The sequence below is a fragment of the Catharus ustulatus genome, chromosome 3 (assembly GCF_009819885.2).
Source record: "Catharus ustulatus isolate bCatUst1 chromosome 3, bCatUst1.pri.v2, whole genome shotgun sequence".
Classification (NCBI taxonomy): domain Eukaryota; kingdom Metazoa; phylum Chordata; class Aves; order Passeriformes; family Turdidae; genus Catharus; species Catharus ustulatus.
Window position 1 is genome coordinate 88,877,126 of NC_046223.1, and position 14,922 is coordinate 88,892,047.

General features: G+C 34.6%; 1 protein-coding gene across 10 annotated transcripts in view; it reads right to left on the minus strand.

The window, feature by feature from the left end:
* Positions 1 to 14,922, minus strand: part of ADGRB3 (adhesion G protein-coupled receptor B3) — a 513,515-nt gene that overhangs the window by 66,602 nt on the left and 431,991 nt on the right. For 4 of the 10 annotated variants that reach the window (XM_033054198.2, XM_033054195.2, XM_033054199.2 and 1 more), the window contains 4 exons: positions 13,984 to 14,023; positions 10,830 to 11,473; positions 10,561 to 10,674; positions 1,224 to 1,259 (listed from right to left, as the gene is read on the minus strand). In XM_033054198.2, the coding sequence (XP_032910089.1) occupies positions 1,224 to 1,259; positions 10,561 to 10,674; positions 10,830 to 11,473; positions 13,984 to 14,023 (834 nt within the window). Of the gene's footprint in view, positions 1 to 1,223; positions 1,260 to 10,560; positions 10,675 to 10,829; positions 11,474 to 13,983; positions 14,024 to 14,922 lie in introns of those variants that run through there. The other 6 variants (XM_033054203.2, XM_033054202.2, XR_004417316.2 and 3 more) reach the window with 5 other exon arrangements.

Sequence of the window (14,922 nt, forward strand, 5' to 3'; positions counted from 1 at the left end):
ATGTAATGGGAATCCTGTTTCTTGTGACCACAATGCTTACCACATTGTTGGCATTTATTTGGTGTTGGATTATGTTCCTGAGGAACAGGAGGAATGTTTTAGTATCTGTTGCCACAGAGAATGCTCTCATTGTCATATTTCTACTTTTCAATGACAAAACCAGTAACATTTAGAAATCTTTATATCACCACAGTTGTAAAATATCTGATTGAATTTAATTTTAGAGCTGCTTGCTCATCAGAATTCTATTACTGTTTCATGTTTTTCTTCTTCCTTTCTATGCCTTTATCCTAAAGCATATTTAGGGTAATTGCAAACAGAGGAGTTTTTGATGTTATGGTTGATATGTGCTGATCACAGGCTTTCAAATTTTAGCCCACGATCCGTAGGTTCCATACAAATATAATCGTTCCGCGTCTTTGGAGATACACATAATGAATTATATCAGACTACTTCTATGCATGAAGAGTCAACCTATGTGAAAACCCCACATTATGAACAGTCCCTTGAAACCTAACTGCTGTCTTCCTTCTGGTAGAAAACAAAGGAAAAAACTTCAAACATATCTGTTAGAGACTTAATCATATGGACTGAGATAGATGGTCATTAATGTACACAATAAAATCTTCTCACTCAACAGGATCTAAGTCGGACATTATGCATATCCAACCTAAAGAACCTTATATGAACTTAATTTTTCATATAGCACGTGATCCACAAGCTTTGACACCTACAACACTACATCATTCAAAATTTGACACATTCATAATCATTACTTGGATGTGAAAGTCATATTTCAGTAAAGTAGTATTGAAGAAAGAAAAAAGAAATTATTGAAAATCTCTTGAACAAAGCAAACGTCTGCTGTGATTTAGCCTGTCCTATAAAAGTGTCACGCTTTTTCAGGAAGTAGATAGCCAGAAAAAAAAAGGAAAAAAAAATTCAAAAAAACCAAACCCAGATGAAAATGAAGAGGCAAAGAATTTAAAAACTGAAATCATGATGGTTAATATTGCAATATGACAGTTTGATCTCAGAATATTTTGCAAACAAGTTGCACCAAAGTAGTTTTAATGAATTGTTCATCATGTTCTGTACAGTACCAATTGAACAACCCTATCACATCTACTGTGCCAGAAGGCTAAAATCTGCTAAAATGAACACTTCACATTTACTTTTAGGAAAATACTTTTAATATTCAGGAATAATGCAGTAAAACTTACTTCAAAGTCAAGGTCCGAATAACGTGATTTTCTTCTCTATTAAGCAGTAAAAAAAAAGAAAAAAGAGGTTTTATTAACAAGGGGACTATTCAAATCATATTAATGAGTCTAAATAACATTCTTGTTTTCCTATCAGGTGTATATTAGGTATTTTGTAAGAAGATAGAGATTTTATCTTAATAATTTAATTGTGAGACTTTGCAAAGTTTATTAGACCAGTATTATCATATTTTCTCTGATAAAAAACAGACTGGATTTCACTGGGATGCACAATGTGCATGTTATTTGCATGCAATCGAACCTGATGGTGTATAAAATAGTTCTATACTTTTTGTGATATTTGAAAATTATCATCATATTTATACATTTTTACACAGGTGCCTATACATATCTATGATTTAGACTTTTTATAGGTTTATAGAATTTGATTATTTCCTACATCAGGCTTACATTGGTACAACTCCATTGATTTTAATGGAATAAATGACAGCAAAATCAAGCCGAAGCCATAGTTTCAGCTTGTTTGTTTGCAATGGCAATCTGAATGGAGAAAGCAATGACTTTGTTTTAAACTCATGACAAATCTGATTCAAAGCATCTGATATAAAGCAAGAATGATTTACTAGTGAAGTAATCTCTCGTATAAAATGCAACAGAATATGATTGCTTAGACATGTTACAAATAATTTAGCACAGAATTTTTTAGATTCAAAAAGAAACCAATTATAAAGTCAAATTATATAAAAAAGAAGCAGAAATATTATAAAGAAGGGATAAAAATATCTTTTTTCGTTTAAAGTTGGAAATTAAATGGCTGGCAATAGATTAAAGAGATGTAGAAAGAAGAAGCTAGGTTGTGAGAGCTGAAAAGAATGCAAAAAAACTTGAGAATGAAATAAAAAGATACATTCATCTTCAGGAAGGAAGGTTAAAGAAGAAAAAAAGTACTCCAAAACTCAAAAAGTCTTGCTGCTGAAGTTTAACCCTAATTTTAATGATAGGGTATGATGACTTTAAGTCACGGTGAAGGAACTTTTTCACACTGCACTTAATTTCTTCAGTGAAGAAAAACCAAACTCACTAAGTCAAGAGGAAGAATGTTTCTGATTTTGATTTGGTTTAACAAACCTCCAGGTTTTAGTAAGCTGCTTTGTTCTCCTGAAATTGAAAGGAATGATTTTACAAGTCTTCCAGCTGTAAAAAGCAGAAGATGTTTGGTCTCTGAGCCCTTGATTATACCACTTTGTGACATATTGTCTGGTTTTGTAGTAAAATTTTAATGCACCAATCCACAATAATATGAGGAATATTACTGCAACACTGTTGACACTTTGATGCCTAAAGGGCTCTGAGACTCTATAAAATAACAGTCTTAAAACAACCAACAAAACAAGCTTTGGAGAAGCTACCTTTAATCATCAAGGCCTGATTTAAAGAGAATCTATGCATTTGTGATGAGGAATGATCTACTTTTAAGGTACAATTAGACCATATCCACCACTGAAAAGACTCAGTGGTTACAAAATAAGAAACATGTACAACACATAATGAGGTGAAGTTTATGGGAATAACTTTGAAAAATGTTTGAAAAATCTATTTTTAAGCTATTTTTAAAGTTCAGTAATAAACTTGCTACCATTGAATCCTAAGTAAAAATATAGCTAACTTAGGTTAAAATGTGCAGTTTGCTAGGTACTGTGATTTGTAAATTTGAAACATTAATATACTGCTTGACTGCAGTGAAAATATTCCTGGCATAGCTGGATTATTAGGTTTTGCACCCAGACAACTCTATCACTGTTTACATGGTTAAAATACATATCCAACAGACTGCAAAATACTCAATTGTGCTACTGTCAGAGAGGCAAGTGTTGCTATTTTGCTGTTAGTTCACACCAGTTATGAACCAAAGGGTCATATACCACAGGTTTCTCTCAGTGAGGATTTTTCTAGGACTCAACAACAACCTATCACAGAAACATTTATTTTAAACTTATACAGTAAGGAACATCTGTTCTGCGCTTGTGTTTCAATTTTTTTGCATGGCTGCATACAATGAAATGTAGCGTATTCTCCTAAAAGATAAAATCTGTAATTGCCACAGAGGTAGCAAAGTTCTGCAAGTTTTAAAAACCAAAGGATGCTGGTTATGAATGTGATCCTGAACCACAGAAAGTTATTTGCAATATTGTCACAGACACCACTAGGTACAAAATGAGGTCCTTCTGACTGGTACATGATTGTCCTGAAATGGCAGCAGTGCTATTTTTTGAGAGAGGGAATATAAACAGAAACGTGTAGTCATTGGGAAACTTACAAGGATGCAGGAGTTTCCCTTCAGTCTCAATCGGAAGTTGAATATTTACTCAATTGTTCTAGTTTCTGGATGGTATATAAGAGCCATGAAAATAATTACACTAATTGCAACTGCATATATTCTTTCTTCTTATGTGAAGTTTGTTATGTCTCTTTTAGCTGAGGAAAATTGAGTTTTCCACACATACCTAAATGCTTTCAGAAATCAACCACCCAGCTCATTCTACACCTTAAACTGACAAAAGGCAACTGAGTGGAGTAAGGGGGAAAATTTCCTTGTGGCAAAGGAACTGCTAAACTGGTCACACCAATACGTTTCTTTTCAAAAAGCTGTTGACTTTATGAACCTGCAAAATGGAGAATTATTTTAGCAATATAAAAATTACACTGGAAGCTGGTGGGCTTTTTCCAAGGATCAGTTGGAGATTCACTTGAGTATAATGTTAAAAAAATACAAGTAACAAAAAACTGTAAAGGATATATTCTATGGTCTACCTCATTTAGTATTTTGCATTTGACCAAGTTCTGTTATAATGTTTCAGGAATGACAGAGAGAAGGGCAATGACACTTCTACTACAATACCTTTTGTAAGTCTTCAGTAGTTTAAGAATTTCCTTGGGAGAAGCATATTCTAAAATCTAAAATGTGCTGGGGTAGTGAATTCCACAATTTAAGTATGTAAAACATGACAAAGGAAATTATGATGTTTATCCCTTTGACATTTGCTTTGATGTTCCTCTTTTGGATATTATAGGAGATATGAAAAATAGTTTGCTTTTCACTCCTCACTCGTCTGTTCTCCAATCTCCAAGCCCCAAATGCTGGAGAACTGCAAGGGTAAATAATGTAGGGACTATACCAAATGGTATAAAAAACTGGAGATCCATGCAGTCAGCGGCTGGGAGTTAGCTGGTATAATTCTGAAAAAAATGAGGGGTATGGGTCAACTCCAACCCATGTACAATTACAAATGCTACAAAAAAGAGATCAATTTAAGCAGGCAAGGGTGTGATAGACCTCTTTGTCAACTCCAGTGACAGTTCTGCGTTGCTGCTCGACACTGGAAGAAGCCAAATCATGCCTGTAAACTGGGAAAAATTCAGAGAGTAGCAGAAAAAAGTGCTTTTAGGAGGAAAGGATAAAACAGTGGTGCAAAATTGTGTAACTTTGTCTCTGGAAGAAGCAAACACAGAAGCTTTTACAAAATCCGTAGAAAGATATAAACACTGATAAACAAAACTGGTATGGGAAAAACCTGGAAAAAATCAGAATTGGTATTGGGAAAAAGTAAGTTTATGTAACTATGCAGTAATTTCTAAAGGCAACAGTGGAAGCCCTTCACTCTAGTCTTGAAAGTGAAGTTTGACTATATTTCATAGAAATACATCATACAAAGTGTTCTTGCATTGATAGAAAAGATGACCTGACAAGAATTTTTCCATCTCTGATTTCTATGTCTCTTTAATCTTAATTGATAAAACCCATTTTATGTAGGAAAAAACCCCTACCCTTCATGTCAGAGCCAAAATAAAACTCTGTGAAAAGAGATTTGTGGTAGTAATTTATTATAAATCAATTTTACTTTGTGCTAATCGTGTATAGCTTCTCTATGTAATTCCAGAACAACTTTAAACTCTGCTGAGGACAAAAATAGAATTTCGAAGAATAATTTCCATACACCACCACACTAATCTGCTTGCACCAGGAAAGAGCTGCTCCTACTAAAAGACTAATAAAATCCCTCTCCATGTCTGTAAAACGAAAACTGCGTTTTTCTCCTTATTCTATTCTGCATTACACCACTATCTGATTAATTACATCAGATACTCCTGAAGATATATTGCATTGTGCAAAGCATAATTGAAACCAGAGATATGATATTATAGTGAGGGCTATTACCATGCTTCCATTTATATAAATTCTTATTATCAGCAGTTTATAATTCACTCTGAGATGAGATTTGACATACAAGATCTTAGCCTGAGGAGGATTTTTTTCCCAGAACAAAAATAAAGAAAAATCTTTTTTGGACCTCAGAGATATAATGGTGGAATGTGAGTAGATATTTTTGATTTAAAATGCCTTTCGTGTGTATATAACTGAAAAACACTCTAGTTTTTATAAAGAAGGCTGTTGGCTATTAGTCCACACCATGAGCTAGACATAAAGCCAGCAGATTTTCATGAAAAAGTGAATTTAATGTGGAAATTTTAAGTCTTTAAAACATGCTTACAAATTTAGTACACCAACACACAGCACAAACATAACTTCAAAGATCTCACTTTAAAAGCAGTCTGAACAAATTATTGTGGCCTGCTTCTCCCTGTTCTTATAGGCCAGCCTCCATATTTATTTACTCAATCAACTAGTACAAATTGTTTTGTATTTCTGAATGCTTTGAGTGAAAATGTAGCACTTGTTAAATAGACAATGATAATATGAAGCCTGCAATATACGCTGAACTTTAGAAGACTGACTAAAATTTCAGTTCGTCACATCTTCAGTTACTACAAAAAACTCTGACTCATTCTACCCCACTTCTGTAAAGTAACCTGAAAATAAGCTGCATCAATTTCTGAAGTCAGAGGACTCTGAGAACTACTCACTCAAGTGAAAGGGTTGTTATAGGGCTAGACTTGATTTTATTGAGAATCACAAAATTGGCAAGAGCTGTCTCCACAGCTTATTGAAAAATGAAATGAGGAATGGGAGGGATAGAAATCTGAGATACAGAATGCCTGAAAATAAATGCAATGTGGAAACATGATAAATAAGAAATTCTTATGGTGCTTGTCTCTCTATTTTTGTTCTTTTTTTTTACTTCTCATGTCATAAATCAAAATTACTTCACACCACTTTGCTTTTGTTCTGCCTGATGCTCTGGTACTTTATTGATGAGACTGACTATTTTAACTTTGTATTTTTTCTCTCCTTTCCTGGTTTGGGGATAATATTATTATTATTATTATTATTATTATTATTATTATTATAGACCTTGTTCCTTCTCTATTGTTTTTATTTCATTCTTCCTAATACATATTTTTCTTCCATTTCTGCCATATTTCCCACACTTTTTTAATGTCTTTTTTTCTTCTCTTTACCTATCTTTACCTTTGCACTTCACTGTCTTTAACATATCCCTCTATTTTCTCAGCTCTAACAGTATTTTCTCCCTTAAGTCTCCTATCAGTGATTTGGTCAAGGACCTACAGAGTTGACCATCTTTGAATGTATTAAGAGCTCTCATAAACGAATACAGAAGGATTATTTTGGTCACACAATCAACTTACTACACATAAAGATCTCACAGATTCTCAGTGAGTATCTGAGACAGAAAAAAGAAGAAGATATGAGGCTGGATAGAGAATTCCAATTCTTTATGTGACAAATAATTTGTGAAGTCCTTTCCTTCCTCTTCTTATAAAGCAGATGATTATTTCCCTCCTTTAATAAATACTTTCATTGCCTGTCTTTGCATGTTCTTAATTTTATAATTTTTTTTTAGTTTTTGCCTTCTTTCAGCTGGTTTCCATTTCTGCTTACACTACACTAACCATACTCCCCTTCAAAGAACCATTCAGTCTTCCACAAAGGTAACAATGCAAGCTTCTTCAAGGGTATCTACTTCTTTGTCCATTTTATTTTCCCAATAAAAAGAGATGAATTTTTTATCCTGGAGATATGTTTCCCAGACCAGCTTCTTCCTCCACATTTAAACCTCCTAACTTTTTTCTGTATTTAAGTGTCTGGGAATGCAATACTTCACTTCAAAGTAATTTCATTTTAATGAGCACAACACTTAGTGTACATTTTCAAAACAAAAACCATTTCAAAATGTATTGAGTGTTTTCTTCATTAAAATCAAAACACTTTGAACTGAAGGAACATACTCCAAGCAACTTTGATGCCAAGGTAGCAAAGCCAGTTTTAATCCATGCATATAAGGGATGTTCAGGAGATTAACCAGATGTTAGATTAGTCCTCCTCAGAAACTCCGTGATGTGCTAATACGCCTGCCTGTGCCTATAATCACATAAGTACTGTTGGGTACGCACCAAATAAAATACAAATCACTGATTTGCACATTGCAGATCTTCACATCCTTAAATTTATACTTATCTGGGTAATACTTGTATGTAAATATTATAGCATTCTCAAACTATCTTTAAAAACTAAAATTCTTCCAGACATAATAAAGCATTTATTGTTTATATCGAAGCATTGCCTTCAGGAAAAAAAAAATAGATATAAAAGTTTTAGAAGAAAGCTTGTAACACACAGTTGGACTCATCTGACTAAATTTAGGACATCAAGATTTTTGATGCCTGTGTTTGAGCTACTCATTCTGGCTTCCTCTACGGAATCTGAAAAGAGACACCTGCACTGAGGCTTGTCATTTACCTCATCCTGGAGCAGATATCTAAAAGTGGCCTAAAAATGGCTATTTGTCTCAATTGACTCTACAGGGGAGCCAAATGTGAAGAGCTCTTTTTCCATTTCAGAAGGGGAATGTCTACATTTAGGTATTTAATGGTAGGGGTGGTGGGTCCTCCCTTCAGAGTCAGAAGTCAGGATATAAGTTTTTTGTGCTGATACAGTAGTTTTGTTCCAACTACAAGCTGATAGGAGGAGGAAGCTTTCCGCTGCTCAGGATCTTCTCCTTTTGAGCTCGCCTACTGGTCTATCCTGCTCTGTCAGGATAAGGGGTGGGCAGGGAGAGCTTAAATGTCCTGTTGCAGGTTTTGCTACTCCATGTCTGACAATGCCCTGTCTTTTGAAAGTCTTCTAAAAAGCAAATCCCTTGCCCTCCCATTTTTGATTTTTTTACGGGAGCCACAGAAGTTAATCCAGCTGGTCAGTTCCAGGCAATAACATTTTGGGCTTTACCTCAACCCTTGCTTCTTACACACTGCATATGTAAAAACACAATCACACTCTTTATCTGGCTGGATCTGCTTATCAGGATCTGCTTGAGACTCTGATTTTCTTCTATATACAATTTTCTTTCATGTTCCTATCTTCAATTCAGTGCAGCACATCCTTATCTTCAATTTAGTGCAGCATATCCTCATAATAAAGTAATGTTGGGAATCACAAAGGCAGACACAAAAGCTGAAACAGTTTCTTTCATTTCTGACCTGCCCTCATATCTGTGGTTTTTCCCTAATTCATAGGATTATGCTGTGCTTGATGAGGTTTACAAACATAACTAGCTTTCTGGACCAAAATACAGCCTGCTAAACCTAGTATGCCTCCCAAGTTAGAAGAGACTACATATTTACTATCTTCCTGTACTTTATTGCAATTTCTACTACATACTTAGTAGTTTTTTCTGAGCATAAAAATGATACACAGAATGGTGACTGAGATTCTATGCCTACATCCCATCTTAGAGGTAAAGTTAAAATATGATATAAATAGAGTTAGAAAAACAAGTTTAAAGGAGCAGTACATTATACTGATAGATATTCCAAAGTGGTGTCAGTAACTATAATTTTGTGTATGATGAAGTAACTATTGACACGATTTTTATAACTTAACTAAGATCTGCTTTTTTTTTTTTTTTTTTTTTTTTTTTTTTTAGGTGTTCTACATGAACTCTGTCACCAATGGAGGAATAGGCATCACCAGATATTAATTTAGACTGGATTGTGTCATGGCATATATATCCATTTTCTCAAAGAATTATGAATCTGCCTCACATACCTGTATTTCAAATATTAACTGGACTGGATTTAAGCCTCTATATCTGACAAAAATGATCTGAAAAATGGTATTGTAGATAGGTGGGAGAGGATACTGCTGGAAGGTGACCTTAGCTATTCTGCTTCTGGGGTTGCATTAAATTTGAAAACTCCTGTGCATCACCTAAGATATATTAGCTAATATACCTGAATTGAGGGCAGTAATTTCTTTAACAATACAGACTTGTTTTGAAAGAGCCTGTCTACCTAAGCACTGAAAGGGCAAGCACTTAAACTATCTTCTAGAAATTATCCAAAACATGGATAATTTTTGACTCCTTGCAGATCCCCCCACTTCATTTTCTATTATTTTTAAAGATAAATCAAGTCTTGTAAAAACGTATGGTAGCACACACACAATACAAAAGGCATGGAAAATATTTTGATTTCAAACCTGTAAAGATATCTCTTGAAAATAAACTAAATTCAGATCTTCTGCCCAAACTCTTCATAAAACTCCACCTACATAAAACTCAACTCCATTTAAAAAGAAATATCCGAAAGTATCCACCATTTATGAAGTATCAGCTAGTTGCATCTAAAAATTGAAAAATCAGGCCAAGCCTCTGTTTCCCTACACAGATGGGTCCAGACATTGTAGAGCTAATGGTTTCAAGTTTGCACATACAGTAGACTTTTTTTTTCCATGTGTAACTTCATTCAGAGAATGAGTGAGTACCATGTTTTTCTCATTTGTCTTTCTCTGTCCCACAAAACGCCATGTTTCACAGCATTTGACATGCTGGTGAGATGTTATTCCCAGTTCTTAAGGAGATCCAAGTATGAAATTAACTCCAGCTCACTCCTGGCTTTCAAAGGTAAAAGCTAAATAGGAATGGCAGTGCTTGAAGCTTAGGTTTTAACAATTTATTTCAATAGTTTTCACTTTGAAAATACCTAAATCCCACAGACAGATTTTAGTAATAACTGAAAGTCTTTTAAAGACTTTTCTGTTCACTTTTGCAATCTGACTGAAATCTATGATACTCCACACAAAGCCCACCTGTACCTATTGCACACATCAGTTGTACCAATGCCTGCATGCACATGCAAACAAAACTAAATCAGTAAACAGTGAACTTGGAAGAATCCAAGATTTACACCAATGAGAGCAGAAGCAGATCTATCATATCTGAGACAGATATGATTGTCAGCAATAAGAAGGCAAATATTTTCAACTGCATGTGCTTGCAGGTAGGGCCAATGATTAGCACTTGTATCTTGCAGGAATAGCTTTTCTTCTCATAGCAACACAGACTTTTCCAGTGGACTTTACCTGGTAGGTCACGAAATCCTCGGCAGTCGTGTGGAATGTTAAATCTCCAGAACTATATTGTTTCATACAGACTGGCTCTGAAACTTTAGTCTTGTTTTCTAGGTATAAACACTTCTGATAATAAGAGAAATATGAACAGCAGTGTATGATCCCAAACAATAATTTATACTGAATTAAAACATTAGATTCACCCCTTAGGCACAAGACACAATTTATCGTCTTATAAAATTAGAACAACAGAGCATGCAATTTGTTTATGTACCACTGACCTCTAAAGAGCTCAATGATATTGTGGATCCAGTTTCGCTTCTCGATAATCCTGCATTGTCATCCAGCTCTGATGCAATGAAATTCTTCACTGCTGTGCGGGGCTCAAATGGCAAACTCTGCATATGTTCTTGAGTGGGAAGATGCTGGTCTAAATTGATATTAAATTGGTCCATTACAGAGGGATTCATATTGAATTCGGGATTAACTTTGTAGTGCAACAGCCTTTCATGAGGCAAGGTATCCATGCCTATATTCATTTTGCTTTCATCCTTCAGTGATGGCTGGGTATTTACGGAGCCCCGGGGCATGACTATGTAGTCGCTTTCTATCATCCGTTCTTGAGGATGGACTATGTCCATGTCTGCACCTCTCAAATTATCGTCAGTGCATAAATACACGGTCCTCCGCAGCTCACTGTTGTCTTTTTTCAAGCACTGATTGGCCAGTTCACTCATACTCATAGGCATGTGGAGACCTGTTGGTTGCTGGATGATGACTTTGGAGATGATGTTTCCAGGCAAGGTTGAATAGCTCATTCCTTCAGGGTTTGGTCCCTTTTCCTCCTCTTCATCATTTAGTGAAATTCTAGAAAGGGTTCCTGTTATAGTGGCTGCTCTGCAAGGTCCAATGTCTTTATGCAGAACTGTGGGTCAGAGGACAAGATTCTTATAGCATGAAACCGTATCAACCTAACACTGCTTTTTCTTGTGGTTTCATGTAGCAATGCTTCCACTACCAGTGCATCTTTTAAAATCTTTTATTTTGACTTATTAACTTTCATTTTATAAATATTGTTTTTGGAACAGCTTTTCTGTGGTTTTGGTTTTTTTTTGTTCTCTTAATCTACTGGGTATAACTGACACTGATCTCTGACTAGCTTCAGTCATTTATGAAATAAAAACAATTCATTTATTCCTACTGACTTACATAGATTTTAGTTGACTTACAGCTTAAGCACAAGCATGCCATGTGGAACTCATTAAGGGTTTTCCAAAAAAACACACTATAACATCTATACTGTTGTTATTAACTCCACATAACCTCTTGGAAAATGTCAAACAGATTGTAAGGCAGAATTATTTTGTCAATCCATTGTAATGACCTATCATAAGATTATAACTATGAGCATGTGTTCATAAACTTCTAAATGTTCCTTTTCACTGGCTTTTAAAAACTCCTCTCTCTTAAATTATGTTTTAAATAGAAATGATAAAGAATTACCACACTGGTAAGAAATTCCAGTGATATCAAAAATAATATTTTACTGTGTCTGGAAAGTTTATAAAGAATATAAACATGTTTTATAGCAGAGTCATAATCCACTTTTTTCCTAGGTCTAGACCTCCCTGATCAAACTTGTAGCAACAATATTCATTGGGGTGAGGTAAAAGTTACTTATCCTGTCATAAAATTCAAAATTTCCGGAAGCATTGAAGAATGGCTTCAAAAGCAAAGCATCTATTAAATCACAATTATTCATCTTAAAAATAATAAAAAAAGCAAGTCTATAATCCAACATCTGTAATGAAAGAAAAAAGGTTGATAGAAAAAAATTGAAGTAACCAATTACTGGGCTTATTCTAGCTGGCTGAAGAGATTTTCTGGTCCAGGTTGAAAATTCACACCAGTGCTATTTTTTACAACCAAACCCTGTTCATGGGCTGAGACAGAAAGAGAACTTGAAGTATCTAGGTATTGCATTTACATCTCTTCTGGTTGCCCAAGGGCTCTGATGACCCAGATCCCCTAGTACCTGCCTGTCAGTTCACTGCCTTTTTCCCCAGCAAGCAGCTCATAAGACATCTGACTCTCTTCCCTCACAATAAACTACCTCTCATTTTTTCCATTATGAAAAGAATAATTCGCTTCTAAAAAAGTGTGTACAAATACCTGAATTCAGTGGCTGTTTCATTGTTTCCAGTGACACTTGTTCAGACATTTCAGTGATCTTAAATTTTTCACTATCAGAAAGTGAGTTCAAATGCTTATTTAGTAAAGCCTGTTCATAACTGTATTCAGAGTCAATCTCCTTTAGGACACCTCTGACAAGGCCCTCTGTGCTGCAGAGCTTTGTTATCAAGGGTGAGAAGTGGGAACTGCGTGGGTCAATGCTGAATTTTATCTGCATTGGATGGTGACACACAGGCATTTGTGCTACAATGCACTATCCGGATTCCTCCAAAACACATGTGCATATTAAAACTGATCTGCAAGGAAGAACTATGTCTATATAGCAAGAAACTCAGTTGGCAGTTTGTTAAAGGTGGGTGACTGGAAACTCAAACTTCACCTTTATGAGATCAGCTTTCTTGGCTCCACATACAGCCAGTGAAGAGAGAGTGTCCTTCAGGTGGCTGGTGCAGAACAGCTAAATCAGGCTTCTGCTCTGACTCACTCTGTGGAGAGGACACACTCTCTCTTTCTCCTTCCCTTTGCTGAAAACTGAGGGTATTTAGGCAAGACTTTTTCCCAAGGAAAAAATGTCCTTTGGAAATATCTCCTAGATTAAAAAAAAATCTGTAGAATTTAAATAGTAATTTATTTTACACCGCACTATTTAAACAAGGTTGGCAAATAAAAAGCTCAAAATGTGTTGTCTTTAATAGATGAAAACAAACATAGCCAACTGATTAAAGATCACACAACTGAAATACCTTAAAAAAACCCACAACTTTTCTCATTAAAGTTGAATAAAACTTAATTTTCTTAAACTATTGTTGGTTTCACTTAGAGTCCTAAAAAATCATACCCTCTTTAAAATGAATGCAAATTGATGCATCCTTCATATACACAGCTGTCAAGATACACTATTTTAAATTTTTTTTGTTAAAATAAAATTATGTTTTCACTTTTGCTTGTGTACTGGGGAAGGAAAATGTTTTAAGAATTATCTTCATTCCACAACTATTTGCTTTCTAATAGACAGTCACACCTTTGACTACTTTCAAAATGCTGAATTCTAGTTAATGGCCTTGGTAACAAAATTAAATAAATGTATTCATACAGTGACATAAATTTTCAAATTTCTTTTATTTAAATTAAGAAATATTTCCAATAAACAGCTAACCCCCAATATTTTTTCTGGTTTTCACTTCATAAGGAACTCGTACGAGACTATTTTTTGTTGGCTAAATACTCTTTCAATGTTCTTACCTGACCGACAAGCAATGTCCACATCCTTCTCAAAATCAGTCTGTAACAAGAGACAGTGAAACAGAACAGCCATTATTCAACAAACCATAATTCCTTTTTGCCAACTAGTGCTTCCAAAATGTCCTACTTACAGGGTCATAGTCTCTTAAAAGCGGTTTCTTGCTGCTGAGAAGGTGAAGTGTATTGTTTTACAACAGCAGAGTTTTACAAAGTTTCCTAAAGTATAACTGTGTGGTTTTCAAAGTGTGCTGCCTGACCAGAAAAAAATCAAATAGGTGGAAGTAGAGTATGTAATTTTAATAAAATGATACCGTGTATAGTTTTTAATGCATATGGAAGAATAACTTCTATATTTCATCAAAGGATCTTCTTTAAGGAAGCTTTTCATGGTAATGCCATGAAAAGAAGTATGAAAACCAGCCTGCAATACAAATTACTGTGAATAAGTGTAATTAAAATAGTTCATCCTGTTTGAAACTTCATTAATTTGTTGTGAAGTGCTTATTTGTTATGAAACATTCTATCATTTCTTGCTACTAATGTAGTCATATAAAATTTTTGCGCTCCCCAAAAACAAATATTATTTGTTTCATTGTGCAAAAGTTAATTGTGAGAACTAAGAAATTTAACAGTTGGAAATCAAAGCACATCTTTCCTAGTTAAACAAAGCTATTTATTCTCTTAGAGAATTTATTTAGTTTTATATTTTTATTTTCACAAGAAGTTTATTCCATACTAAATGTTCAGTAAAACTGATCTCTTTCTTGATTTTGAAGTCAAAACATTAAATCAGGTTTTTTTTGAGTCATCATTTTGAAGGGCATCTGCTTGATGTACCTTACATTTTTGCTAAGCCTTGCATGTCTTTAGGGCCTGATTCTGACCCCATTATAGTCAATGACAAATTTTTGCTCAATGTGAAGAGACCAATATGTTGTC